Source organism: Saccopteryx bilineata, chromosome 5 (genome assembly GCF_036850765.1).
Source record: "Saccopteryx bilineata isolate mSacBil1 chromosome 5, mSacBil1_pri_phased_curated, whole genome shotgun sequence".
Lineage (NCBI taxonomy): Eukaryota > Metazoa > Chordata > Mammalia > Chiroptera > Emballonuridae > Saccopteryx > Saccopteryx bilineata.
Genome location: NC_089494.1, coordinates 45,918,368 through 45,945,751, shown reverse-complemented (window position 1 = coordinate 45,945,751; position 27,384 = coordinate 45,918,368). Strand labels below are relative to the sequence as shown.

Here is a 27,384-nt window from a genome sequence, read left to right as displayed (position 1 = left end):
CCATACTCATCTCTCTAGTACTCACCATACTGTCATCTGTGTTTGTGAAGTTTCTTTTCTTTTGCTTAATATTTTCCTATTTCACCCAGTCCTCCACCCCCTCTTCTCCAACAGCTGTCAGTCTGTTCTCTGTATCTATGAGTCTGTTTCTAGCTGCTTTATTTTGTTCATTAGATTCCACATATAAGAGAAATCACATGGCACCTGTCTTTCTCAGACTGACTTATTTCACTTAGCATACTAGTCTCCAGGTCCACCATACTGTTGCAAAAGTTAAAATTTTCTTTTTTATGGCCAAGTACTATTGCATTGTGTAAATGTATCACAGATCTTTTTTATCCATTCATCTACTTATGGGGACTGAAGTTACTTCCAAATCTTGGCTATTGTAAATAACGCTGCAGTGAGCACAGGGTGCATATATCCTGCTAAATTAGTGTTTCAGGTTTCTTTGGATATATTCCCAGAAGTGGGATCAATAAATCATAAGAAGTTTCATTTTTAATATATTTTGAGGAAACTGCATACTGCTTTCCATACTAGCTGCACCCATCTGCATTCCCACAAACAGTGCACTAGGGTTCCTTTTCCTCCACACCCTTGCCAACACTTGTCTGTTGACATATTGATAATAGTTATTCTGATGGGTGTGAGGTGATAGCTCATTGTGGGTTTTGTTGTTATTTTAGTGAGAGACAGGAAGGAAGAGAGATAAACATCAATTCTTCGTGGCAGCACCTAAGTTGTTCATTGACTGCTTTCTCAGATGTGCCTTGACCAGGGGGTTACAGCAGAGCAAGTGACCCCTTGCTCAAGCCGGCAATCTCACACTCAAGATGTTGAGCCCATGCTTAAGCTGGATGAGCTTGCGCTCAAGCCAGAGACCTTGGAGTTTCAAACCTGGGTCCTCAGCATCCCAGGTCAATGCTCTATCCTCTCTGCCACTGCCTGGTCAGGTTCATTGAGGGTTTTAAAAAGGTACTTACTGATTTTTTCTTTTTATTAGAGGAAGGGCGGGGGAGAGAAAAACATCAAATTGTTGTTCCACTTAGTTATGTACTCATTGGTGATTCTTTTTTATTTATTTATTATTTTTTAAATTTTTTACAGAGACAGAGAGTAAGTCAGAGAGAAGGATAGACAAGGACAGACAGACAGGAACAAAGAGAGATGAGAAGCATCAATCATTAGTTTTTCATTGTGTGTTGCAACACCTTAGTTGTTCATTGATTGCTTTCTCATTTGTGCCTTGACCACGAGCCTTCAGCAAACCGAGTAGCCCCTTGCTGGAGCCAGCGACCTTGAGTTCAAGCTGGTGGGCTTTTTGCTCAAACCAGATGAGCCCGCGCTCAAGCTGGCAACCTCGGGGTCTCAAACCTGGGTCCTCTGCATCCCAGTCCCACGCTCTATCCACTGCGCCACCGCCTGGTCAGGCTCATTGGTGATTCTTGTGTTTGCCTTGACTGGGGATCGAACCCACAACCTTGGCATATAAGACGATGCTCTAACCCAGTGGTAGTCAACCTGGTCCCTACCGCCCACTAGTGGGCGTTCCAGATTTCATGGTGGGTGGTAGCGAAGAAACCAAAGTATAAATAAAAAGATAGATTTAACTATAGTCAGTTGTTTTATAAAGATTTATTCTGCCAAACAGCAAAAATCCGACATAAAATACTTGGTAAGTAATTATTATTATATGCTTTAACTTGCTGTAACTCTGCTTTATAAATTTTATAAAGTAAAGTGACTTCCCTACTTTATAAATCACCATTATTGTGGAACCGGTGGGCGGTTAGAAAATTTTACTACTAACAGAGATACAAGAGTGGGCGGTAGGTATAAAAAGGTTGACTACCCCTGCTCTAACCAATTGAGCTAACCAGCCAGGGCCTCGTTGTGGTTTTTATTTGCATTTCTCTGATAACTAGTGATGTCTATTGGCCATCTGTATGTCCTCTTTGGAGAAGTGTCCATTCAGGTCCTATACCCATTTTTTAATTGGATTTTTTTTTGGTGTATAGTCAAGTTCTTTATAAATTTCTATACTAAACTGAGAATTAGCATATCTGTATCGATTACAAACCCTCCTGGGATTTTTATTGGAATTTTAGAATCAGTAAGTATCTACAAAAAAGCCTCCTAGAATTGTGCTGAATTTCTGTATCAATCTGGGGAGAGCTGACATCTTAACAATATTGTCTCCCAGGTCATGAACACTGCTTATCTAATTAGGTTACTTTTTCTCAGTAACAAGTACTCATATACTATACATAAAATATACACTGTGATTTTCGTTCATATATTTCATTAAATTTATCCCTACATGTTCATTTTTGTTATTGCAAATGAAATTAATTTCACCTTTCAATTACAGCCTAACCTAAGTATATAGAAGTAAAATTGATTTTTGTACATCAATTTTATATCTTGAGACCTTGCTAAAATTACTAATTCTATTAATTTATATAAGCCTTAGAATTTTCTACATGTAAAATCAGGCCATCTGCAAATAAAGGCAGTTTTCTTTTTCTTTCTGATAACCTTTATGCTGTATTTCCCTCCTTCCAGTACAATAGTAAATAGGAATAGTGAGAATGAACACTGTTGCCCTGTTCCTAGCCTAGGGAAAAAGGCGTCTTTCATCATTAACATCAGTTTGAGGAAGTCCCTCCTATTGCTAGTTTACTGAAAATTTTTTATCATGAATTTTTTTTATCAGATGCTTTTTCTGCATATAGCAACATCTTCTGTTTTCTTTGTTAATATAGTGAATTATATTTATTGACTTTTGAATGTTACATTGCATTTCTTGGATTCCTTGTATAAATCCTACTTGGTCATGATGTAGTAACCATTTTATGTTGCTGGATTTGACATTTTGTTTTTAAATATTTTTATCTTGATTTCACAGAGAAAGTATGGCAGGGGTGGAGGTGGGGGTACGAGAAGTATCAACTCATAGCTTCACTTGAGTTCCTCATTGATTGCTTGTCATATGTGCTTTGACCAGGCAAGCCCAGGGTTTCAAACCAGCAGCCTCAGCATTCCAGGTCAATGTTCTATCACCATAGACCAGGTTAATTTGACATTTTAAAAAATGATTTATGGGTCTGTGTTCATGAGGGATATTGGCTTGTTTTCTTGAACTGTCTCCAGGTTATCTTGTCATCCAATTATGTTGAACATGTTTCCTTTGAAGAACTGTGTTTGTTGTAACAGGGTAATTCTGACCTCGTATAGAATAAATATGAAGTGTTTCCTCCTTATTTTCTGAAGAGTTTGGGTAAGATTGATATTATATTTTCCTGAAGTGTCTGAATTTAGAACTCCAGTGTAGCCATTTCTACCAGGAGTTTGTTTTATTTTTTTCCTGGAAAGCTTTGTTAAAAACTCCATTTTTGAGATAGAATTAACTTTCTATTGTTGTCTTGTGCCAGTTTTGATAATTTGGTATTGGTATAAAGTTTTTAATACTATTCCTTTGTTAGTCTTTTAATGTATATAGGATCTATTGTAATGTTTATTTTTCACACATCTTTTGCTAATGTGTGTCCTCTCATTTTTGTTCAGACTAGATGGGGACTTAACTATTTGATTAGATCTATTATATATATAGAACCAACATTTGTTTCATTGACTTTCTCTATTGTTAGTCCTTTCTCTTTGCTTCATTGGTTTTTACTCTTATCTAAGGTACCTTCCTTCCTTCTTACTTTGGGTCTAATGTACTTTTCCTGGCTTAAGATGAAAGATTAGATAACCTTTCTTCTTTTCTGTTACAAACACTTAAATCTAAATATCCAACTAAGTTTTCATGATTCATTGTGAAATTGATGTTATGCTTTATATGTAATTGAAAATGTATTTTAACTTTCTTTTACTTTCTTCTTTGCTCCAATGGATTGTTTAGAAATATGATAGTTTCCAAGTATTTTAGAATTTTCTGGATGTTTTATTATCATTTATAATTTTGTGGTGGTTGGAAAATACGTATACTTTAAGATTTCAAGCCTTTGAAATCTGGAGACCATCATGTAGTCTTATCTTAGTGAATGTTCTGTATGAGCTTGACAAGAATATATATCCTAGGCCCTGGCCGGTTGGCTCAGTGGTAGAACGTCGGCCTGGCGTGCGGAAGTCCCGGGTTCGATTCCCGGCCAGGGCACACAGGAGAGGCGCCCATCTGCTTCTCCACCCCTCCCCCTCTCCTTCCTCTCCGTCTCTCTTCCCCTCCCGCAGCCAAGGCTCCATTGGAGCAAAGATGGCCCGGGCACTGGGGATGGCTCCATGGCCTCTGCTCCAGGCGCTAGAGTGCCTCTGGTCGCAACAGAGCGATGCCCCGGATGGGCAGAGCATCGCCCCCTGGTGGGCGTGCCGGGTGGATCCCGGTCGGGCGCATGCCGGAGTCTGTCTGACTGCCTCCCCGTTTCCAGCTTCAGAAAAATACAAAAAAAAAAAAGTATACCCTAAAATTGTTGGGTATATAGTCTTCTATAATGTCATTTATCTCCAATTGAATCATAGTGTTGTTCAAATTTTAAATTCCTTATTTTTTCCTTTGGATATTCTATCTTTCCCTGATAGAGTAATGCTGATCTCTCCCTTAGAGCAGTTTAGGTTCACAGCAAAACTGAGCAGGAAGTAGTTATCCCATCCCTCCCACCAATATCCCACTCCAGAGTGCTACATTGTTACAGTCAGTGAACCTACACTGACATATCATGGTCAAAGTACATAGTTTCCATTAGGATTCACTCTTGGTGTCATACTCTATGGGTTGTGACAATTGTATGACATGTTTCCACCATTATAGTGTCACAGTTAATTCACTGCCCCCTAAGTCCTCTGTACTTTATTCAACCCCCCTCCTTTCTAGTCCCTGACAACCACTGGGCTTTCTACTGTCCAGAGTTTACCTTTCCCAGAATGTCATATAGTTGGAAAGATTTGGCTTTTAAAACTTAGTAAAAACCATGTAGAACCCCCATTTTTTTCCTTTTTCATGGCTTGGTAACTCATTCTTTTTAGCACTAAGTAATATTCCATTGTCTGAATGTACCACATTGAAGAACACTTTGGTTGTTTCCAAGTTTAGCAGTTATGTAATAAAACTGCTAGAAAACCTATGTGGAAGTTTTTGTGTGGATATAAATTTTCAGTTCTCTTGGGTAAACACCAGGAGCACGATTGCTGGATTGTAAGGTAAGAGAATGTAGTTATGTAAAAAATTGAACTTGTCTTCCAAAGTGACTACCATTTTGCATTCTCAATAGCTGTGAATGGGAGTTCTGTCATTCCATATCCTCATGAGTATTTAGTATTGTTTTAAAGGAGTCTCACCATTCCAATAGCATGGAATGGTAGCTGTTCCTTTTTTTTAAATAAATTTTTATTTTAATGGGGTGACATCAATAAATCAGGGTACATACATTCAAAGAAAACATTTCCAGGTTATCTTGTCATTTAGTTCTGTTGCATACCCATTGGTAGCTGTTTCAATATGCAATTCCCTAATGATATATAAGGTCGATTATTTTTTCATCTGCTTATTTAACACCTTTGGTGAGGTGTCTCTTCAGTTCTGCTGCTTGATTTTTAATCAGTAAAAACCATGTAGAACCTCATGTTTAAATTTACTTGTTCTTTATTTTAAATATTGTATTTGTTCCCCCCTTTTTTTTTTTTTTACTTTAAAATAAGATATGTGCAGTGTGTATAGGGATTTGTTAATAGTTTTTTTTATAGTTTGGCCCTCCAACGGTCTGAGGGACAATGAACTGGCCTCCTGTGTAAAAAGTTTGGGGACCCCTGCTTTAGTTGTTCATTGATTGCTTTCTTATATATGCCTTGACCGGGAGGCTACAGCAGAGAGTTACCCCTTGCTCAAGCCAGCAACCATGGGATCATGTCTATGATTCCACGCTCAAGTCAGTGACCCCACGTCCAAGCCGGCAACCTTGGGGTTTGAACCTGGGTCCTCCACATCTCAGTCCGACGCTCGATCCACTGTACCACTGCCTGGTCAGGCTGAATTTACTTTTTTTTGGTTTTTGTTTCACAATTTCCATTTCTCTAATGAGATTAATTTATTCATGCCTTATGAGCATTTTTCCTCTATGCCCTTAAATATCAATATATTTAAGTAGCTGCTTTAAAGTTCTATTAATTACCAAACGGTACATTTTGTGGTCTGTTTCTAATGACTGCTTTTCTTCATCACGGGGCACATTTTTCTGCTTCTTTGCTTGGCTAGTAAATTTATTGTATGAAGGACATTATGGATAATACTCTGTAGGAGTCTGGATATGTCATCTTCCCTTAAATGATACTGAATTATATTCTTTGTTAGACTGGGACTCTTTGTCTAAACTTAGGCCAGTATGGCCTATGGGCTGACTGCCTGTTTTTATAAATGAAGTATTATTAGAACATAGCCATTGCTCACTTGTTTACATACTGTGATTGCTTCTAAAAAACAGCAGAGCCCAGTAGTTACATAACAGACCGTATAGCTCACAAACCTAAATTATGTAATATGTAGCCCTATAAGTTGCAAACCCCTGCCAGGACGCTTCTGACTCCCAAAGTGCCACACTTCTAGACTAGAAGCTGAATACCTGGCGTGTTCAGTCAGGCTTCTCAGGCTTGGGCTGGTTTGCAAGTCCAAGGATCCCCCAGCACTAACTTCTGGTGTCACTGTTCAATTTTAAGTTCCTGAGCAAGTAATCTTTTTCTAGACCTTACAGATCATTGCTTTTCAATCTTTTTTACACTTGGGGACTGGTGAAAATAGGAGAATTACTTCAGAGACCAGTAAGGCAGAAATCACCCTGAGCATAAGCGAATGTGACTAAGGTCACTGGCTCTGTAATCTTCATACGACATCAGGGTGGTTAACTTTAACTGACCATCATGAAATTTCTGGCGGACTAGCCTGTGGACCAGCAGTTGAAAAACAATGTCAGAGATACATTCTTTTCCTGTACATGCACATCCTAGACTTTACATGCACATCCTAGACTTCAAATAAGTGCTCTTGATGAGACCACATGCAAACTTCTGACTCCCTCCCCACAGCTCCCTTTTCTACTGAACTGAACCCAACTTCCGAACTGCCATTCTGCTTGGGTTCAGCCTCATCATGATATTGCTGGAAGATGCCCCCAGGCAAAAACTCAGAGGACAATCAGTTGTGGCCTTTAACATTCTATGTCCACTTTCTCTTGGGATCACTCCTGTGCTGCCTGTTGTGCAATGCCTCAAAATATCTGCTGTGGATGGAAAAAAACAGGTTCTATGGAGAGCAGCCCCACAGGGTGGTCTGATCACTGTGGTTCTTCATGCCCCAGACTTACAGCATCTTTACTAAAAGGCTCCTCTGTGCCTTAAGCAAGCCCTGTCGTTTTTGTGCATCTAAGTTGACACACTTTTGAAATGCCTTTTTCACCCTTCCTTCTAAAGCGTGTAAGAGCTTATCCAATCCTTGCCTTACTTTCTCCCACCCTCGTGTTTCCTCCTTAATTTCAAATGCATAAAATAAACTGCAAAACTGTTACTCTCTGGAGCATTTAAGATCTTGCTCCGTAGCACATGTCATCAGTTTGGCTCAGATAGACTCATACAAATTCTCCATAGGTTTGGACATTTCTTGTGGTGACACTCTCACCGGAGAAGACCCAAGTCCAAGGGGGCTATCCTTCCTTGGTTTTTATCATGATTGTAAGAAAGAATTCAGGGGACAGCATTCAAGCAAAGCAAGCAGTTTATTAAAAAGTTATATATACTTGGCACAAGCAAGCAAACTCAGCTAGTCTGAGCGCCTGTTGGGATCTTAGGAGTTATATATACTCCCAGCTTCAAAAGTTTGCTTTCCTGTTATCAGAGCTAATAGACAGGGTTTCAAGGTTCTCCTTTGTAGTTTCTCTTGCAACTGTTGGGACACCAGATTATCTTGTTTTGTCCAGTCCCAGGACTGCTGACTCCCTCATTGAATGAGGGAGATAAACCCCCTTTATTCCCTTTTCCTGCCCTAACAACTGTCTATCCTGCCTAACAACAATGCCCACATAAAGTCTGTCCAGGCTTACAGCTGTTTTTGGTGAGAGGAAAAATCTGGCACTCGTTACTTTGTTATGGTATGATAAAACTACTTTTGCAAAATCAAAGATCTAAGAAAAGATTCTATTCATGGCCTTTTATGTATATATTTGACACTCACTGATTTTCCTAAGTAATCATTTTCAGGTTAACAATGCCCAATTGCCTTAATCTTCCCTCAAAGTGCAAAAGAGATACTACTTAAGTCATTACCTGTTGCCCATATACAACCAGGACAGTTCTTTTTTTTTTAAGGTATTTATTTTTTATTTTTACAGAGACAGAGTCAGAGAGAGGGATAGACAGGGACAGACAGACAGGAACAGAGAGAGAAGAGAAGCATCAATCATTAGTTTTTTGTTGCACATTGCAACACCTTAGCTGTTCATTGATTGCTTTCTCATATGTGCCTTGACCGCGGGCCTTCAGCAGACTGAGTAACCTCTTGCTCGAGCCAGCGACCTTGGGACCAAGCTAGTGAGCTTTTGCTCAAACCAGATGAGCCCGTGCTCAAGCTGGCGACCTTGGGGTCTCGAACCTGGGTCCTTCCGCATCCCAGTCTGACGCTCTATCCACTGCGCCACCGCCTGGTCAGGCCAACCAGGACAGTTCTTATCTTCAAGTTCAGTCTAGTAAACCAGCAAACATCACACTCCCTTGTTCCATTTTTAATAGTCTCTGGAGCAGTAGCAGGGTATATAGAACCTAAAGGTCATTGAAAGCAAAAGGCTAGATTTCCTTCCTACTCCCCATATCGTCCTTATTGGGGTTAGAAGTGGGGAACAATGTAGTATCCATATCAGGTAGAATTTAGAGAACCCTAAAAAATGTATAGCAGTTAAACCTGGGCAAAGTCACCTCTTCTGGACTTTAATTGCCAACTTTTAAGAAATGAATTTAATGCATGCTAATTTTTACATTCTTAAGATCAGTGGTTTCAGAAATGAGTCAACTGAGTTTTATTTTATGAATTTTTAGGGCTATGTCTTCAACCCCAAAACTAAGATATACTATGGACCATAACTTCATTCATAGTCTTTGTGCTTTCTTATGGCTAAATCTCTCTCCTGTAAAGTTGCTTTAGTGTATTAGGTAGCCTACATTCTATCTTAAAAGAAATTAATGCAGTGATAACAGCCAGTGGGAAGCTTAGAAGACACATCACAAGCACTGCAGCCCAGATACTCTAAGAAACATCCAAACCTAGAGGGTTTTTATAAGTTTATTTGAGCAAGGCTGATGACAATTGCCAGAAAATAAGATCTAATTCCATGCCCTGGCCGAACAGCTCAGTTAGTTAGAACATCACCCCGATATGCAAAGGTTGCTGGTTTGATCCCCAGTCAGGGCACATACAGAAACAGACTGATGTTTCTGCTGCTCTCTCGCTTCCTTTCTATAAAATCAATCAATTTCTTTTAGAAATTAAAATTCTCCAGAGAGGTTCCAGTTTGCGATTTCATTTATGCATCTGAAATTAAGAAAGGAGGCCTGACCTGTGGTGGTGCAGTGGATAAAGCATTGACCTGGAAATGCTGAGGTCACCAGTTTGAAACCCTGGGCTTGCCTGGTCAAGGCACATATGGGAGTTGATGCTTCTAGCTCCTCCCCACCCCTCTCTGTCTCTCTCTCTCTCCTCTCTAAAAATGAATAAATAAAATTTAAAAAAAAAAATTAAGAAAGGAATGTAAGGTTATGTGATGATGGCAGAAAGCAAGGCAGGGTCTGGGTCACAAGATTATGACCTTTCTTAAGGGAGTCTACGCCTTCGAAGGACAGTACTTCTGGTATTTCAAAGGAGTGCTGACCTAGATGCACAAGAACAGTGGAGAGGGCTGGCCTAAAACCCTTTCAACAGGGACATTTTAGGCCTGGGGCGTGACTACCCATCTTACCTTAGCAGTTATGAGTTTACGGTTTATTAGAGCACCCCTTTCTGTCAGCATATCTAAAAAAGGGTAAGAATAAAACAGAATGAGAAATCATTAACTTTTTAAAAAATTAATCTGAGCTTTTCACAGGGAGTATCTAATTCATGAGAAAAATGGTGGCTCTGCATGTTTAATTTGTATTTCTTAGAGTTGTTGGCACTGGAGCAGAGGCCATCATTCTGTCCCACTCTTTGAGTTGTAAGCATCTGACCAGGGGACAAAGCCCAGATATGTAGGTTCATGAGGTCTGAGGCAGGAGCAAATTGTGATATCCTTGTTTCCCTGAGGCCAGTCTGGCCAACATCAAAGCCCAGAAAGTAAACATTTTAGGTTTTGCAAGCCTCATGGCCTGTCACTACTCAACTCAGCCACCGTTCCATGAGAGCAGCTGTAGATGAGAGGAGTTCGTGGCTGCAGGAGCTCCAACCTGTGAAAAAGACGAGACCACATGAAGATTGTCTCAAGTTGGACATGCTTCTGGGACTTTCCAGGCAGCAAGTCTGTGCACGACTCCACGCAAACGCACAGCTCCCTCGAGCAGACTGAAGCCCGAAACCTCACCTCACTCCCCTTCCAGACACACCAACCACCCAGAGCCTGGGTCAGGTGGGAACGCTGCAGACTCCAAGAACTCCCAGCGCCTCCTGCCGAAGGAGGTCAGTGGGAAGTGCTTCTTCCTGAACATTATACGTCCCCACGAGGAGGGCCCTGGCCAGCAGAAGCTGAAACAGGCCAGGATGGCCGGTGGCAAGTGGGGCCGGAGGCCCATGGAGCTTGTTGCCAGCCCCAAACTAAGCCACAGTCTACAGTGCTTGACTCACTTCCCTCGGTGAGAGAAAAGCCACACACAGTAACAACAGGCAACAGCAGCTGAACCGTGTCAAGGAGGGAGCGGCGAGCCTGGCCCGTGGAGCCCGCCTGGCCTGTGAAGCACATGCACAGCAGCAGTCTGGTGCTGGCCGACTCCTCAGCTCAGGGGCCAGGGCGAGAGAAACAGGAGGAAGCGAGCCAGCAGCTCACTCTGTGATGTCTTTCTGCCTAAAGATCTCAACCTAGACAGTTCAGATGTGGATGAGACAGAAGTGGAGTATCTCAAAAGATCCTGGTTGAATTCTGCCAAACATACCTGAAGACCATCCATCGACTGGTCCAATTTCAGCTTGAAGAGAGCGACTGTAGCTGCCCCCTGACTGAGGGCGCCTGGGGCGGGAGGTGTGGGGCCATGCAGGTAGGCCCCTGCCCCTGGGGCCCACGCCAGAGGAGGACGTGCTGCCTGGCCCACTCTGCTGGCTTCTGAGTGTAGCCCGCGGGCCTTTGCTGTAGCTCCCGGCACCTCTGCCCCTGCAGCCTGGGGGGCTTGGGCCATGCCAGGAACGAGTCTGCATCAGTCACATGGCTGTCACCTCTGCTTCTCGCCTGTCCTGTCACCTGTGGCCATCACTCTGCTCCCACCCAGTGTGGGCGGGGCCGGTGCTCTTCAGTCTCCACGTTCTGCTCTTAAGGGGTCCAGGTTTTGCTGTTTATGTCTGACCCCCTGACCTGTAGCCAGCTGTGTAAGGACCCTGCACAGTGAGAAAGTTAAAAAAAACACAAACCCCACCCAGCACTCACAGAAAAGGTAGCCATAGGTATGTAAACAAATGGGCATGGCTGTGTTCCAATAAACTTCTTTACAGAACAGGCAGCTCAAGCTTGGCCCAAAGTCTACACTTTGTTGGTCCCTGGTGAACATAAACCTGAGCTAACAAAAGTTAACTTTTTGGTTTTATGAACTTCAATATCTCGAAAAAAATGTTTTTATTTTGTATATAAAAGTTTGCCATTTTTACTGATTATCCTTTATTTCTATTGATAAATTGTTACCTCATATTTCCTCCGTGTGACCAGCGTCAAAAGGACCATTTCCCATGCTACAAGATCATATAGCAGTCTGCGTTGCACACCTTCACAATGAAACTTCTCTTCTCTCCACAGATAGACACTGCATGTGAAGAGTGATAGAGTGATAAAAGGAACAGGAATTTCCAAAGTGGCTTGGAGAAGAAAACCACTGTCAAGATCACTGGACACTGTTTTCCGAAGATGCTGCTGAAGTAGTCTTTCCTACAGCTTTGCTCACTCAAAGTTCTTCATAACATGGGCTGCATGAAGTCAAAGCAAACTTTCCCATTTCCTACCACAATTGAGTGTGACAGGCAGAATGCAAGTGCAGAGAGCTTTAAGTCGGAACAGCGGATTCAACCTCAGATGCCTTCTCCAGCTGTCAGTGAGGAACTGAAGGGACCCACGGGGCCCGCAATTGTGGTTGACTTTGCAAACCGCCTGTCCCAGGAAATCCTGAGTGATGCCTTGCAGCAGTGGGCAGACAGTAACAACAAGTACTGTGACATCCCATTCATTGAGAGTGAGGGGCCTTGACATTATGGAATTATGAGTTTCCTGAACTGTGGATCTGGTGGTGCTAGTTTAAATACATGAAACAAAAGCAAAAGGTTGTACGAATAAATACAAGTTGATTCCATCTGAATGTAAAAATCAGTCTATGATAATCTCAAGAGTATAGGAGTACCTAAAATGAAATGTGTTTTAAGTAGTTCTGTGGTAATAGCTATTATAGCTACTTGGTCTTGAACTTCAGTCACTTAGAGGGCTAAATATAGGTCCTGTGGTGCCAGAGAAGTCAGCTGTATGTCACACCCCTTTCTTCTTGAGACAATATAGCATCACCAAAGAAATACAAGTTAAAAAGTGCCCCAGGTCTCCAAATGGTTTAAACACACTCCTTTAAAATAACTGGTTATTTGTTAATTTACACCAAAGTCTCCCCCAAGATATAAAAAAGATTTTTATTGAAATGTCTTGGCAATGAATGGCACTCAAGCCATTGTAATTAGCAGTAAGTTTTGTTTGTCAAAACCATTTGGGTAAAGGAGTCCGATTTTTTTTTTAAGACTTTATTCATTTTAGAGAAGAGAGAAGGGAGGAGCAGCAGGAAACACCATCTCCCATATGTGCCTTGACCGGGCAAGCCCAGGGTTTCGAACATGCGACTTCAGTGTTCCAGGTCGATGCTGTATCTACTGTGCAACCACAGGTTGGGCACAAGGATACCGATTTCTTAACATAAATGATCAAGCATTGTTAGAAAGTAACCCATGTAGAAGAGATCTACCTTGCACTCTGACCTTAAGAAGATAACTTATGCCTGACCAGGTGGTGGCACAGTGGACAGAGTGACGAACTGGGATGTGGAAGACCCAGGTTCGAAACCCCAAGGTCGCCAACTTGAGCATGAGCTCATCCAGCTTGAGTGTGGGCTCACCAGCTTGAGTGCAGGGTCGATGGCTTGAGTGTGGGATCATAGACATGACACCCCATGGTTGCTGGTTTGAACCCATAGGTTGCTGGCCTGAAGCCCAAGGTTGCTGGCTTGAGCAAGGGGTCTCTCTCTGCTGTAGCGCCCCCCTCCCCCGTCAAGACATATGAGAAAGCAGTCAATGAACAACTAAGGTGCCACAACGAAGAGTTGATGCTTCTCATCTCTCTCCCTTTTAGTCTGTCTGTTCCCCTCTGTCACAAAAAAGATAAGTTATGCTTTTCATCTCCAAAAGTTTTACCTCCAACCTTAGGGCCCTAAGTACAGCTGTTATTAGATACCTCAGACACTTACTTTACAGAAGCCAAAGCATTAATATTTATTGTACTGAATTAAGCCCAGTGGTATATGACTACAACAAGTTTGGGTACCTTTAAAAACAGCAATCCAGTAAATTTTAAAACAGAAGCCTAGTTGGCAAGGTAAAAAGAATCATCTTGTGTCAGTGCTAAATGAGTATTAAGCTTTGCTGTCTCACAAATGTGATTTTTTGTTTGTTTTTTAAGTGAGAGGAGGGAGATAGTGAAATAGACTCCTGCATGCACCCTGAGAGGAATCCACCCAGCAACCCGTCTAAGGCTGATGCTCAAATAAACCAAACTATTTTTAGCACCTGAGGCCAATGCCCTTAGACCAACTGACCAATCCTTAGCACCTGGGGCCATGCTCAAAACAATCGAGCCACTGACTGCAGGAGAGAAGGGGGAGAAGAAGGGGAGAGAAGCAGATGGTCACTTCTCTTGTGTGCCCTGACCAGGAATCAAACCAGGGATGTATGTATGCCCAGTCTGATGTCTTTTCCACTGAGCCACCCATCAGGGCTTTTTTTTTTTTTTTAATGGTAACAATGCCCATAGGGCAGTGGTCAGCAAACTGGCTCGTGAGCCACTTGCGGCTTTTTGGCCCCGAGTGTGGTTCTTCCACAAAAGACCACGTGCGGTTGCTACCTCGATAAGGAATGTACCTATCTATATTATCAATAGTTTTTAAGTTTAAAAAATTTGGCTCTCGGCCCTGGCCGGTTGGCTCAGTGGTAGAGCGTCGGCCTAGCGTGCGGAGGACCCGGGTTCGATTCCCGGCCAGGGCACACAGGAGAAGCGCCCATTTGCTTCTCCACCCCTCCGCCGCGCTTTCCTCTCTGTCTCTCTCTTCCCCTCCCGCAGCCAAGGCTCCATTGGAGCAGAGATGGCCCGGGCGCTGGGCATGGCTCTGTGGCCTCTGCCTCAGGCGCTAGAATGGCTCTGGTCGCAATATGGCGACGCCCAGGATGGGCAGAGCATCGCCCCCTGGGGGGCAGAGCACCGCCCCTGGTGGGCGGGCCGGGTGGATCCCGGTCGGGCGCATGCGGGAGTCTGTCTGACTGTCTCTCCCTGTTTCCAGCTTCAGAAAAATGAAAAAAAAAAAAAAAAAAAAAAAAAATTGGCTCTCAAAAGAAATTTCAATCGTTGTACTGTTGATATTTGGTTCTGTTCACTAATGAGTTTGCCGACTACTGCCATAGGGTATTTATGGCTATATACTATACTATTTTCATAAAGTTGGCATTTTTTCGGAAGTTTTTTTTTTTTTTTTTTTAAAGCAGTACTGTTTGAGATCACTGGTGACAAAAGTTAGGAGAGAGGGAAGAAGATACTAAGACATAACTTGTAGAAAGGTTAGAACTGAGTCTCTAGAATTATCTTTTCATCCAGATTTGCTACACAGAGTTTAACTAAAAAGGGAATTATTTAAGCCCATGTGTGTTATTTTTTTCAGTGACAGATTTTTGTCACTGAAATCTAAAGGAAGGCTAAGAAAGGCTTGTGACTTCTTTAATGAAATATTTGATCTTATAAGCAGACAGAAATACTACCTCTAATTTTAACAATTATACTCAGAAATCCACAACCAAGAAGAGTGAATTCTAAGCTACCTGGGCAGAGTTCTTTGGAGTGATGTGCCATCTTTCAGTTGTCTCTGCACATCTGGTCATTCCACTTTCATTTCACCTACTCCCAGGACATCCTAGCAACTCCGGAAATACAGAAACTACAACCAGGTTTACCCAAGGATCTGAAGTCATAAGGCTCAGAAAAGAAAGTTTCTTAAAACAGCAAAACCTATTTTCAGCTCATGAAAAAAAATGTAGGATTCTGAGTATTTATACTGACTCATACAAAGGCCTAGATGTTACTGTTTCTCATTCATTTTATCTCACATCAGGGCACTTCTGCTGCAAGGTCATTTGCTGAAAGATGTTAGGTATATAAAATAATATACATTATGGTGAGAACACAAAGCCATATAAAAACACCACATTACTTAAAGTTTCCAGCACACGTAGGGACTCAGGCTACTGGGTTTTGGTTATAGCTGAATATTTGACCTCAGGCTCCTCCTGCCCTGGGCCCCCATTTCCTAGGGTGTAACAGCGATGCCAACAGATCCTTTTCTAGCGAGAAGTGTCAATTCTGTTGCCACCTTCTGTGACGCTGGCAGTACAGTTTTGTCACCAAGCACCACCCCCGTTCCTATGACATACAGAGACTTATCTTAGAAATGTGTGCTAGGCCCTGGCCGGTTGGCTCAGCGGTAGAGCGTCGGCCTAGCATGCGGAGGACCCGGGTTCGATTCCCGGCCAGGGCACATAGGAGAAGCGCCCATTTGCTTCTCCACCCCTCCGCCGCGCCTTCCTCTCTGTCTCTCTCTTCCCCTCCCGCAGCCAGGGCTCCATTGGAGCAAAGATGGCCCGGGCGCTGGGGATGGCTCTGTGGTCTCTGCCCCAGGCGCTAGAGTGGCTCTGGTTGCAACATGGCGACGCCCAGGATGGGCAGAGCATCGCCCCCTGGGGGGCAGAGCGTCGCCCCTGGTGGGCGTGCCGGGTGGATCCGGGTCGGGCGCATGCGGGAGTCTGTCTGTCTCTCCCTGTTTCCAGCTTCAGAAAAATGCAAAAAAAAAAAAAAAAGAAGAAATGTGTGCTGTACTATACGTCAAACCACGAACAAAGACTGCAGGCTTGCATAATCAGTGTACCAGAGGAGACACCAAGGCGGGAGAAAGCGGATAGACAATGTTACTGTGTGCGGTAGGCATCAAGATCTAGTCCGGCCTTGATGACAAGACAGAGAACAACATCTTTTTTTTTTTTTTTTTCATTTTTCTGAAGCTGGAAACAGGGAGAGACAGTCAGACAGACTCCCGCATGCGCCCGACCGGGATCCACCCGGCACGCCCACTAGGGGCGACGCTCTGCCCCCCAGGGGGCGATGCTCTGCCCATCCTGGGCGTCGCCATGTTGCGACCAGAGCCACTCTAGCGCCTGGGGCAGAGGCCACAGAGCCATCCCCAGCGCCCGGGCCATCTTTGCTCCAATGGAGCCTTGGCTGCGGGAGGGGACGAGAGAGACAGAGAGGAAAGCGCGGCGGAGGGGTGGAGAAGCAAATGGGCGCTTCTCCTGTGTGCCCTGGCCGGGAATCGAACCCGGGTCCTCCGCACGCTAGGCCGACGCTCTACCGCTGAGCCAACCGGCCAGGGCGAGAACAACATCTTAAATAGGGTAATTCGGCTTCTTTCCTACCTTCATATTTAAATATTGGACTCATTTCATTTTACAGGTCTTGCCTGAACAATAAGAGTGTAGAGGGACTGTTTGAGGGAGAAGACATATAAAACAAAAGACTGAAAGAATTATTAGCTATTGGAAAGGGAAACATTTGTTCTAACTTGTACCACAAACAGATAAAATAAGAATCATGGCCAAACAGTAAGGGAACGGAAAGAAGGTAAAAGCCCAAGAAACCCCACTAATGCCAAACTCCATCAGAAGACACACTGGAAAAACAAGTTTCCAATGTTTTCAACAGCGGGGAGGGACACACTAGCAAGTTACTTTCTTTACCACACTGACACACACCCAACCACTGGACCCAGTGTAGGAGCAGATGAGCTGCTACAAGCGCAACAAAGAACCTACAAGTGGTAGCTGTAGAAGCAGCAGACAGAGGAAATGTGCCAATTCCTCATTTACAAAGATCGACAGAACCGCACAAATGTGCTTCACCACTCCTGCCCCGCTCCGTGTCTCTGGTGCACTGTTACCTTTCCCTTACGGGCCTGTGATGCGACTTCTCCATTTTCAGTTGCCTTACCTGTTCTTTGCAAACTACCTAGGGTTATAATTAGGGGATAAAAATAATCATAGTCCCAAAAGAATAATTTGTCAAATTGCCTTATCAGTATTAAAAAGAGACACACTGAATGAATAAAGTATGATACTCCTATATCCTACCCAATATCACTGGCATTTTAGGAAATGGAGGAACTGTACTTTTGTATTCTAGTTTTAGAAATCAAAAGTTACACATTACGAATAATTTCAGCAAACAGTAATTTACAAAGTTCTAACAAATAATATTGTTTGCTTAATCATATGCCCTCCTCCTGTATTTGTGTGACCACATACGACACGTCTTGCTCAGACACTGTGCACAAACTCAGGTGCACTCCCTAAATTTACTTTGCCGAAACTCAAGTTTTATTAGCAATTTCTCTTCCTCATAAGAGTTAGCTATGAAGTGGTGTGTTTTTTTCCAAATATTTTTGTGAAAAGTTTTTTTTTGCAACCACAATAAAAATCTAGTTACATTGTAGCTATGAGTTCTTAATTTTTCAGTAAGCCAATACTTTTCAACACTGTGTACTTTCAAACTTTTTAACATAGAGGACTTAACATTTTCTGCATTTCTAACAAATATAAAGTGAATAAAAATCCAGTATGCAAGTAATTTTTTGGATCATTCCAATTTAGAAGCTTCAATGTAAGCATGCCCATTATCATAGCATCTTTATTCTAAATATATTCCTAAAATTTTGGGGGGAAATCCTTGCAGTGTAACATATTAAGATCACAAGTTAAAGCAGCCTCTGGAATGCATCTATGAGAAGGGCACCGTAGAAAATTGGTGATGTCATTTCCGTTCTGCTGCCTTTTGTTCTCATGAACCTGAAATTCTCATACTTTTCTGAGTGGTTCAAGGTGAAAGAAAAACTATACCAAGTTATAAAATAAATGACAATCTGATCTTTAAATTATTCTTACCTAGATAATAAGGTTCCAAGTCTTGAACACCTTGAGATTTCTTTTTTTTTTATAATAATTTTATTTCTTATGTACCTTAAAAAAAAATTATTTTGTTAACAGTACCAATTATTGAAAGTATTTTTATTTTAAATGAAAATTCTATTCATTTCTTTCCTCCTGATGTGAACTGTGTAAAGACAACAGTTATCACACACAAGTTTGATGTAAATTGCAGTAAGCAGAGTTTCTCTATCTTAGAGATTAGAGTTCCCTAAGTCTTCATTTTGCCAAATTAGCAAATATGGCAAACAACAAAAAATGATGCTTTCACTTTCACCATAGGAAGGGATTGAGGTTAACTTTAGGAAATGCCAAAACTGAGTTAATAATAGTGAAGACAACTTCATAAAAACCTTTTCTCTTTGCCTGAGATTTCTAATGTTATTAAAGGAACACTTCTGCTATAGTAACTCATAATTATGTTTAAATAGATTTGTATATGAAGAAAATTCCATGAAGCATTAACACATTATCCAAAAATATTTCAGGGTTTTTATTTATTTTTTTATTTATTTATTTTTTTTTTATTTTTTTTTTTTTTGCATTTTTCTGAAGCTGGAAACAGGGAGAGACAGTCAGACAGACTCCCGCATGCGCCCGACCGGGATCCACCCGGCACGCCCACCAGGGGGCGACGCTCTGCCCACCAGGGGGCGATGCTCTGCCCATCCTGGGCGTCGCCATGTTGCGACCAGAGCCACTCTAGCGCCTGAGGCAGAGGCCACAGAGCCATCCCCAGCGCCCGGGCAATCTCTGCTCCAACGGAGCCTTGGCTGCGGGAGGGGAAGAGAGAGACAGAGAGGAAGGCGCGGCGGAGGGGTGGAGAAGCAAATGGGCGCTTCTCCTGTGTGCCCTGGCCGGAATCGAACCCGGGTCCTCCGCACGCTAGGCCGACGCTCTACCGGTGAGCCAACCGGCCAGGGCTCAGGGTTTTTATTTTTAAAAATCTATGTTTATTTATCAACATATAAACCACTACCTAAAGTCAAAACATGAAGTTCCCATTACAATTAGATAGACTAACTTGACCATCTCTAAAGACCTTTAAATTTCCCGTCTTCTAAAACAGAAAATGGTAAACTTTTTCTGAGAGGGACTGGATAGTAAATATTTCAGGCTTTGCAGGTTTTATAAATCTCTGTTGCAATTACTCAAAGCAGCCGTAAATAATATGTAAACAGATGAGTAATTATGTTCCAAAAAAGTTTTATTTATGGACATTGATATTTGAATTTCATGCAATTCTCACAGGCCATGAAATAGTAATCTTTGATTTCTTTCCCCAACCATTTAAAAATGCAGAAGCCATTCCCAGCTTGCAGGACATAGAAAACAGGCAGCAGGCTCGATTTGGGCCATGTGCCATAGTTTGCCAACCTCTGCTGCAAAATCCAGTCACTTCAAAATTTTAAATCATTGCTTCCCAGAGATTTAAAGTAATTATTCACAACTTCACCAGTGACTTCTTTTAGGTTCGCTGGTTTCCACTTTGGACTCTGGTCTTTTTCTATTAAAACTGTCAAATGAAGACATAAAAAATGTTAATTTCTTTCTGGTATTAACAGATTTTAATTACTGAATTGACAAACTACCTTGTACTAGGCATATTTTTCAACAGCACATTTTTTTTCTGCAAAGTTTGAAATTTTTGTATGTATCCTGTTTTTCTTACTAATTAAGCCCCCACAGATTTTGGAGGGATAGCAATGTATGATGATGACGCGGGGCGGGGTTCTTTTCTAACTCACTCAGCCCGACGCCTCTAGCCCAGGGGTCTCAAACTCAACTCAGCATGTGGGCCGCAGAGCAAGATCACAGCCGTTTGGCAGGCTGCACTAGGTCTACAAAAGGCAACTGTTATGCAACTTTTCTCACTGCAGTTGAAAACAAAAAAAAAATCAGTACAACAAGCACAATCGTACATGCAGTTTACTCAGTGTCACAAAACGACCAGAAACTGTAGTTCGCATCACAACTGCTGTTAACTAAGCTAATATCTAGCTAGGATGCTAGAGAAATGAAAAATACAAGTAGACTCCTAGGCTTAATTTTATCCAAAATATTTTGAACTTCGTGGATTAGTCTGCGGGCCGCACAAAATTGTTCGGCGGGCCGCGAGTTTGAGACCCCTGCTCTAGCCTGACTAGAGCCTACTGAACAAATCCAGTGGTTTAAGGCTTAGAACTCTTTTCTTCGTCAAATGAAATCTCCCTGTTATAGAACAGCTAAAACCAGAGTTGGTGTGGTTTAAAGGGAAGGCAGGAGAGGGGGAAGGGCCCAGACCTGCCTCCTAACCTCCTTCACAATGAGCTAAGAGGAAAATGATTTCAGGTAGAAAAAAGGGGGCTTTATGCATAATTAAATGTGAATACTGCCATTTTGCTGAGTCCTCTAGTTCACATAGCTCTGAATTAAAATACCAGATTGTCTTCAAGTCATCATGATAAATCCTACTTCTATTTCAATGTAGTCATCATTTAGTGAAGCTATATAGTATCCCCACAGGATTATAATAAGTACGAGGCAATCTGCAAACTCTTCTTTAAAAACAGAGAAGGATGTCAATTTCCTGGTTGTGATGGTGTCTATAGTTAGACACAAATGTCACCATTGGGAAACTGGAGGAGGGAAGGCAGGATGTCTCTATTGCAGGTAATTTCAACCTTTTCCATCTCATAGTACACATAAAACTTATTGCTAAAATTCTGCAGCACACCAAAAAAAACCTTTTCTTTCTTTCTTTTTTTTTTTTGGCTGACCTGACACACACAAAAATAGACATAATTTTCATTCATTCACACCAGTCCGCTGTGTTGGTGGTTGTTACATTTTTAACTTCAGAATCTAAGGGAAAAGAGGTCAGTGCCCCCAACTAAATAGGTATTTCATATTCTAAAATTTTTTGCGGCACACCGGTTGAAAATCACTGCTCTACAGTAATTCTTAGAACTGCATGTGAATCTACAGTTCTCTCAAAAAAAATTTTTAAGGGAAGGGGTTATATTTAGTATGGTCGTGGTAGGGAATTCTAACCATACTTAATATGTGCATAGTTCTTGTGAAGAATGAAAATATTTAAACATACAAACTCTAGAGTGAACCTAAAAAACCGCATTTAGCAATAAAGGCTAAATAATTAAAGAAGCAATCTGGGAACCAGGGAAGCAGGCTGCCTCCAGGGGGAGAGAGCTTCATGCATAATTCAGTGTGGGCACTGAGGGTTCTGAGGCTTGGCTGCCTAACTTCGGTATACCAGGGGCACGGCTTCGGTGATAACGCCGAGCCCTGATGTTATAATCCCTGCCGATTTGGAAGTTTTCCATTCCCTGGACACTGTAAATAAAAACACTCCTGGAACATTTCTCTGTACAAGGATCCCTTTTAAGCCCTCCAGCCAATGCTATCTACCTCCTTGACAGTCCACTGAAGGGCAAAAGGAAAGAGAATAATAAATTATGGATGTTATTTTATTTCAAACTAACACATTTTTACCTAGCACGGATATCTCAAGTCCGTGCCAAGTACAAAGCTCAGGTTTTTCAGATCTCATGAGACATCCACTCAAATTCCCTGTGGTAGCTTTCTAGCTCTGCTAAGAAAATCTAGTTTTATTTTCTCCTATAACCAGGAAGAAGTTGGTTCTAGATGTTATGAGTAAACATTTTTGACAACCATTTCCCTAATTTGCTAGTTTATTTCATCTGATTTGCTAACAGATTTTATAATTAGCAAACTGAAGCAAATATTTGGTTATGTAAAAACACCAAACAGTTCTACCCAGAATAGATACTGCTTTCTGAATAAAAAGGTTATGCTGAAAAACAAGGCAATGTACTTTATTTAAGAGTAGCTTGATGAGAACCTGCATTATAGGCCCTAGCTGGTTGGCTCAGTGGTAGAGTGTTGGCCCAACATGTGGATGTCTCAGGTTCGATTCCCGGTAAGGGCACACAGGAGAAGTGCCCATCTGCTTCTCCACCTCTCCCCCTCTCACTTCTTTCTCTCTCTGTCTCTCTCTCTCTTCTTCTCCTGCAGCCATGGCTCCATTAGAGCAAGTTGGCCCTGGGTGCTGCAGATGGCTCCATGGCCTCTGCCTCAGGCACTAAGAGCTCAGTTGCTGGGGAACAGAGCATTGCCCTCTAGTGGGCATGCCGGATGGATCCCAGTCGGGGCACATGCTGGAGTCTGTCTCTCTGCCTCTCCTCTTCTTATTGAATAATAATAATTAAAAAATCCTGAATTTATAAATCAGAACTTTGATGCTGCTCAATTTCAACTTTTATTTTTAAATCACCAACAATATATCTAAAAACAATATCTTTCGTTTTTAAGTTTAAGAATGGTGCTCTAACATATAATGAACACTTTAACAACATAATCCAAGTACCACACAGATCCTCCTAAAATCAGAATTCTAGACTCTGATCCACACAGAGCAAGAATTTGCTAGAAATTAGTGGGGAAAATGCATATTTTATGTGGATTTTGTAAAATGTAAGGTATCTCCTCTGATTCAACTCCATGTGTCCTCTAAAAGGATTTGAACCCTCTCCTTATTTCTGGTATTCTATCATGCCATAAATTAACACAATTCTACAGTGAGCAGTGTTTATCAAGCTTACAGCTCAGAGAACATAACCTTCTATTCAGATAAAGTATCCAGAGTCTGTTCTGTATGAAAGATATCAATGGAAATGTGAAGAAAAGAGATGAAAAGTACATGTGGGCTAAAACCCACACAACAGAAAGAACAGCTACTGAATATTCTTTTCAGGGATATGGGCCTAGACATAAAAAATTATTGCATATTTGCTAGGAACAAAAATAACCACTTCACTTGCTTTTTCTAAATATAATGACTTTGATGATAAGCAAAAACAGAAATAAAAACATTAGCAGAATTTACTAATGATATTACATGGTTTTCTCAGTGTAAATGTTAACTGCTCAGGTACAGGCAAGGAGGCGGCTGGGAGGCTGGGGCACTGCTGAGACGTGGGCAGTCCAGTACAAAGAGAAAGGAAGGGTAGGGGCCATGAGGGCTTTCTGTAGGGAAGAAATGTACCTTTCAAAGGCTTTAGCAGCAAAATGAGTTTACAAGCTCACGCTGCCTCTGCATGTGACTGTAGAAGCAGGATTACCTCTTACATATAAACTAGGAAGCAGTGACCAGGTTATATAAATTTTTTCAATATTGGATGCCAAGATTTATCTTCCCTTATATGCCAGTTGGGAATGTTTTTAAAAAACATTTTGCGATCTTTATAAGTCTAATTTCACTAATAAAACAACTATCATCTTTGATTAACAGTATATGCTCATAAACTCTATTTCCATAATGGCCAGGAAGGAAATGATTACTTACGCGCCCTAACGCCCTCTCGAAAGTCCGGGCCCGCCTGAAAGAAAATCAAGATGAAATGGAGCATCTCTGAGCATCCTTATTCCTGGTGATCTCTTTCTACACCCACATTAATCTCTCAGAGCCACAACCCAAACCACGACATCAGAGACTTGACCACCTCTGGTAACTCCCTCTCTGATCTCCACCCCATCTTTATTCGCCCAAGCGTCTCCACTGCTACAAACCCCTGATCTTACTGAGAGCTCCACCGATCCTACAACTTTCTCACCGTTTGTTCTGGCTTCAGTTCGTTCTTTATCCATCCCAGTTTCCCCAGTCTATTAACGTGGTCATTTTTCCTTAAAAACGTCCTTCTCTCCCTTTTATTCCCAGCACCAGCTGAACCCTACATTTGAGCAGCCAAACCTTGCTGCAGTAAAATCATACAACTCTAATTTGTTTCATTTAAAATTTCTGTTCACAAGTCTCAAAAAGGCACAGAAAACTGCTCAATAGCCCACATTTCCTTCCCTGTTCCCCAAGATGATGATTTCAGTTGTCTTCTGTCTCTTCAAACTCCACCCCTTGCAAACCACTCTGTTTGCTCTCAGCTAATGACAATTTTCTACTTCCTTAAAACAAAATAAAATAAAAAGCCCTAAGACATGCAATTCTCTTCTTCCTGCCACTAAAACACCTGCAGCCCAACTACATACAGCCACGACTTTCCTTCCCTGGTGATGGAAGAGACCATCCCCTTTCAAAGGCCAGTCCTCCCTCCCCCGAATTCCCTTTCCCATTCCCTCCTACCTTCTCAAAGACTCTGCCTGAGAAGGTCCCCTCTCTCCTTTCCTGGCATCATCAATGTAGGCAGTATAAATTAGTGGCTGGGAGCATGCAGTTCAAAAGTCAGGGTTCACCTCGTCTCCACTACACAGTAACTATGTGACCTGGGACAGTAATTTCCCTAACTCCCAATTTCCTGAAATGGCACTATCAATAAATAGATCCATCATAAGGTTATCTTGATCCACATCCCACCAGTGTCTGACACCTAGTAAGTGGTAAGTAAATGTTATTAGTATCATCAACATAATCTGTATTCTCTATTGGACCATTTTTAATCATTTATAAACATGTTCTGGTATCTTTCACCTTGCAAAATAAAGGAACCTCACTTGATTTCACAGTCCCAGCTTCTACCCTATTTCTGTTTGAAGGAGAGTTGAATACAGTCTCCATTTCTTCACAACCCATTTACTTATTCCTCTCCAAGTTATCACACTTTAACTTCTGCCCCAAAACCCCTGGAACGGCTTGCTCAGACCACCCCCAACTTCAGGAGATGAGGGTGCCTTTGCCGTGTCTACCAGAGGACTCGGCAGTCCCGCCCCCTTGAGCCACGCCTCTCCTGCGCTCAGCACAACGCCCTCCTGTCCTCTCCCACGGCTTTCTACCCGAGCCACTCCAGAATGTTGGAGCTCCTCATCAGAGCTCTCCTTTTCCTTCTCTAGGATCTTACCCAGTCAATACTCAGCACATCAGCAGCTAAGAGATCAATTCTGTTAAAATATAAGATCATGTCACTTCTCTGTTCAAAAACATCCAGTGGCTTCCCATTTTACTCAGAAAAGCCCATGTCTTGTAAAGGCCTTCAAGGCCATATACGCTAGGCAGCCCGTCCCTGCCGTTAGCTCTGACCTCACCCATTTCTCACCACCCACCTCCCACCCCACCGCGTCCGCAAGGCCTCCCTGGGTTCCTGAAGAGGCAGGCACACCACATCTGGCTCTCACTCGCGGTGCCCTCTGCCTGGATGCTCTTCCTCCAGATTCGAGCACAGTTCATGCCCTCCCTTCTTTCAGGTTGTTCCTCAAAGAACAGCTCAGTGAGGTCTTCTCTGGTCAACCCAGCTACAAGTTCAAACCCCCTCTACCCCTATAATCCATATCCTCCTTTCCACTTTTTCTCCTTAATACTTATAATCAGTATATTTTACAAACTTACCTGTTTACAACTATCTTCCCTATGACAAAATTGAGTTCCAAGAGGTCTGGGATTTTGTATGTTTTATTTACCTAATGCTACTGGTGCCTCAAACATGCCTAGCATGTAGTAAGCACTCTTATTTGTTAAGTGAGTAAGTAAATCTCTGCAGCTTTTTAAAAACTGGTGTTGGTGTCTTTCAGATTTAACTCTCTAAGCCACACCTTTATGCTCCAGTTCCCAAAGGCATTCTTTCCTCACATCCATCACAAGGCCTATCAATCCTATCTCCCACATGTGTCTCAAATCCATTGACTCTCTCCACTGCCTCAGCCTCTAAGCCACTACTCTGCACTGGACTACAGCAATAAACTCCTACCTGGTCTCAATGTCCACTCTTGAAGCCCTCCAACCCCATCTCCACTTAGCAGCATAATTACCTTACAAACTAAAACAAATCACCACCTGCTGAACCCCAAGAGGCACATTACCACTTCTCACCCCTCAGGTCACAGATCAGCTGACATCCCAAAGCTGTTTTCCCCGACCTACTGATTTAGAGCAGGTTCCCTCTGTCTCCCCGTCCTGTCCCCACATCATTCTCCCCTATCACCAACCCAGTACATTTCTCTTAGAGCACTTACCACGATTTGTAATTACTTTGTTTATTTACTTCTTGATAGTCTCAGTAGACTATTAATTACATAAGAACAAGGCCAGTATCATTCTTCCAACGACAACCCTTACGACGGTCCCTGGCACACAGCTAACTTACTTGCTGAGAGAACGAAGAAAGGAGGGAACCCCTCAATCTAGGCACTGCACTGGAAGCACAGTGAACACATAGGCTGTGTGACACAAACCACTCAGTGGTCATGAGTGCAACCCTGGAGTGAAACCACGTGGTTTCACACACCACTGTCTCTGCACCACTTTAGACAGGTTCTCTCCCCGTTGTCACAGTTTTCTCATCTGTAAAATGGAGACAATAAAAGTACCCACCCTCCTATAGATCATGTAGGATTTAATGGAGAGAATGCATGTAGAGTACCTGGAATAGTACCTACTCATAACATCAGACCTTAAATGCCAGGACTGACATTAAGATATGACTAACAGAACTGTATTTATGGGTGGAGGAACTGCTTTGAATATCTTAATAACTATTTCAAGACATGAAAGTCCATTAGGAATCTTTTTTCTAGTTTTTAAACTAAATATTTCTATTAGGCTGTGTATTAATCTGAGAGCCTCATACATATAATATAAAAGAGAGGATTCTGCTTTTGAAGAGTTTATCATCTGTGAGAAATCACTATGACTCTAAAATGTTTCATGAAATCAGTAATATGCTAAGTGATTACTACCTATTTTAAGTGTACTTACAGTGCAACTCTGAATGCTAATCTATTAATTAAAACATAACAGATGAATAATTTCCATTTGTCATTTATTATTCTCTCTCTCCATTTACTAATGATGGAATTCAGATTTAGAGTTTATCCTCTTTGCCCAAGGTCAGAGATCATGC

At 42.1% G+C, this 27,384-nt stretch overlaps 2 protein-coding genes across 5 annotated transcripts in view; one reads left to right on the top strand and one right to left on the bottom strand.

Annotated features, from left to right (window-relative positions):
• Nucleotides 1-27,384, top strand: part of C5H2orf88 (chromosome 5 C2orf88 homolog) — a 63,946-nt gene that overhangs the window by 19,755 nt on the left and 16,807 nt on the right. For 2 of the 3 annotated variants that reach the window (XM_066233152.1, XM_066233153.1), the window contains exon 2: nucleotides 12,003-12,549. The exons of the other annotated variant lie outside the window; for it this stretch is intronic. In XM_066233152.1, the coding sequence (XP_066089249.1) occupies nucleotides 12,165-12,446 (282 nt within the window). In that variant the 5' untranslated portion in view covers nucleotides 12,003-12,164 and the 3' untranslated portion in view covers nucleotides 12,447-12,549. Of the gene's footprint in view, nucleotides 1-12,002; nucleotides 12,550-27,384 lie in introns of those variants that run through there. 3 annotated transcript variants of the gene reach the window in all.
• Nucleotides 19,713-27,384, bottom strand: part of HIBCH (3-hydroxyisobutyryl-CoA hydrolase) — an 86,038-nt gene continuing 78,366 nt past the window's right edge. For both annotated transcript variants that reach the window (XM_066233147.1, XM_066233150.1), the window contains 2 exons: nucleotides 23,889-23,922; nucleotides 19,713-20,039 (listed from right to left, as the gene is read on the bottom strand). In XM_066233147.1, coding sequence (XP_066089244.1) covers nucleotides 19,924-20,039; nucleotides 23,889-23,922 — 150 coding nt within the window. In that variant the 3' untranslated portion in view covers nucleotides 19,713-19,923. The remainder of the gene's footprint in view (nucleotides 20,040-23,888; nucleotides 23,923-27,384) is intronic.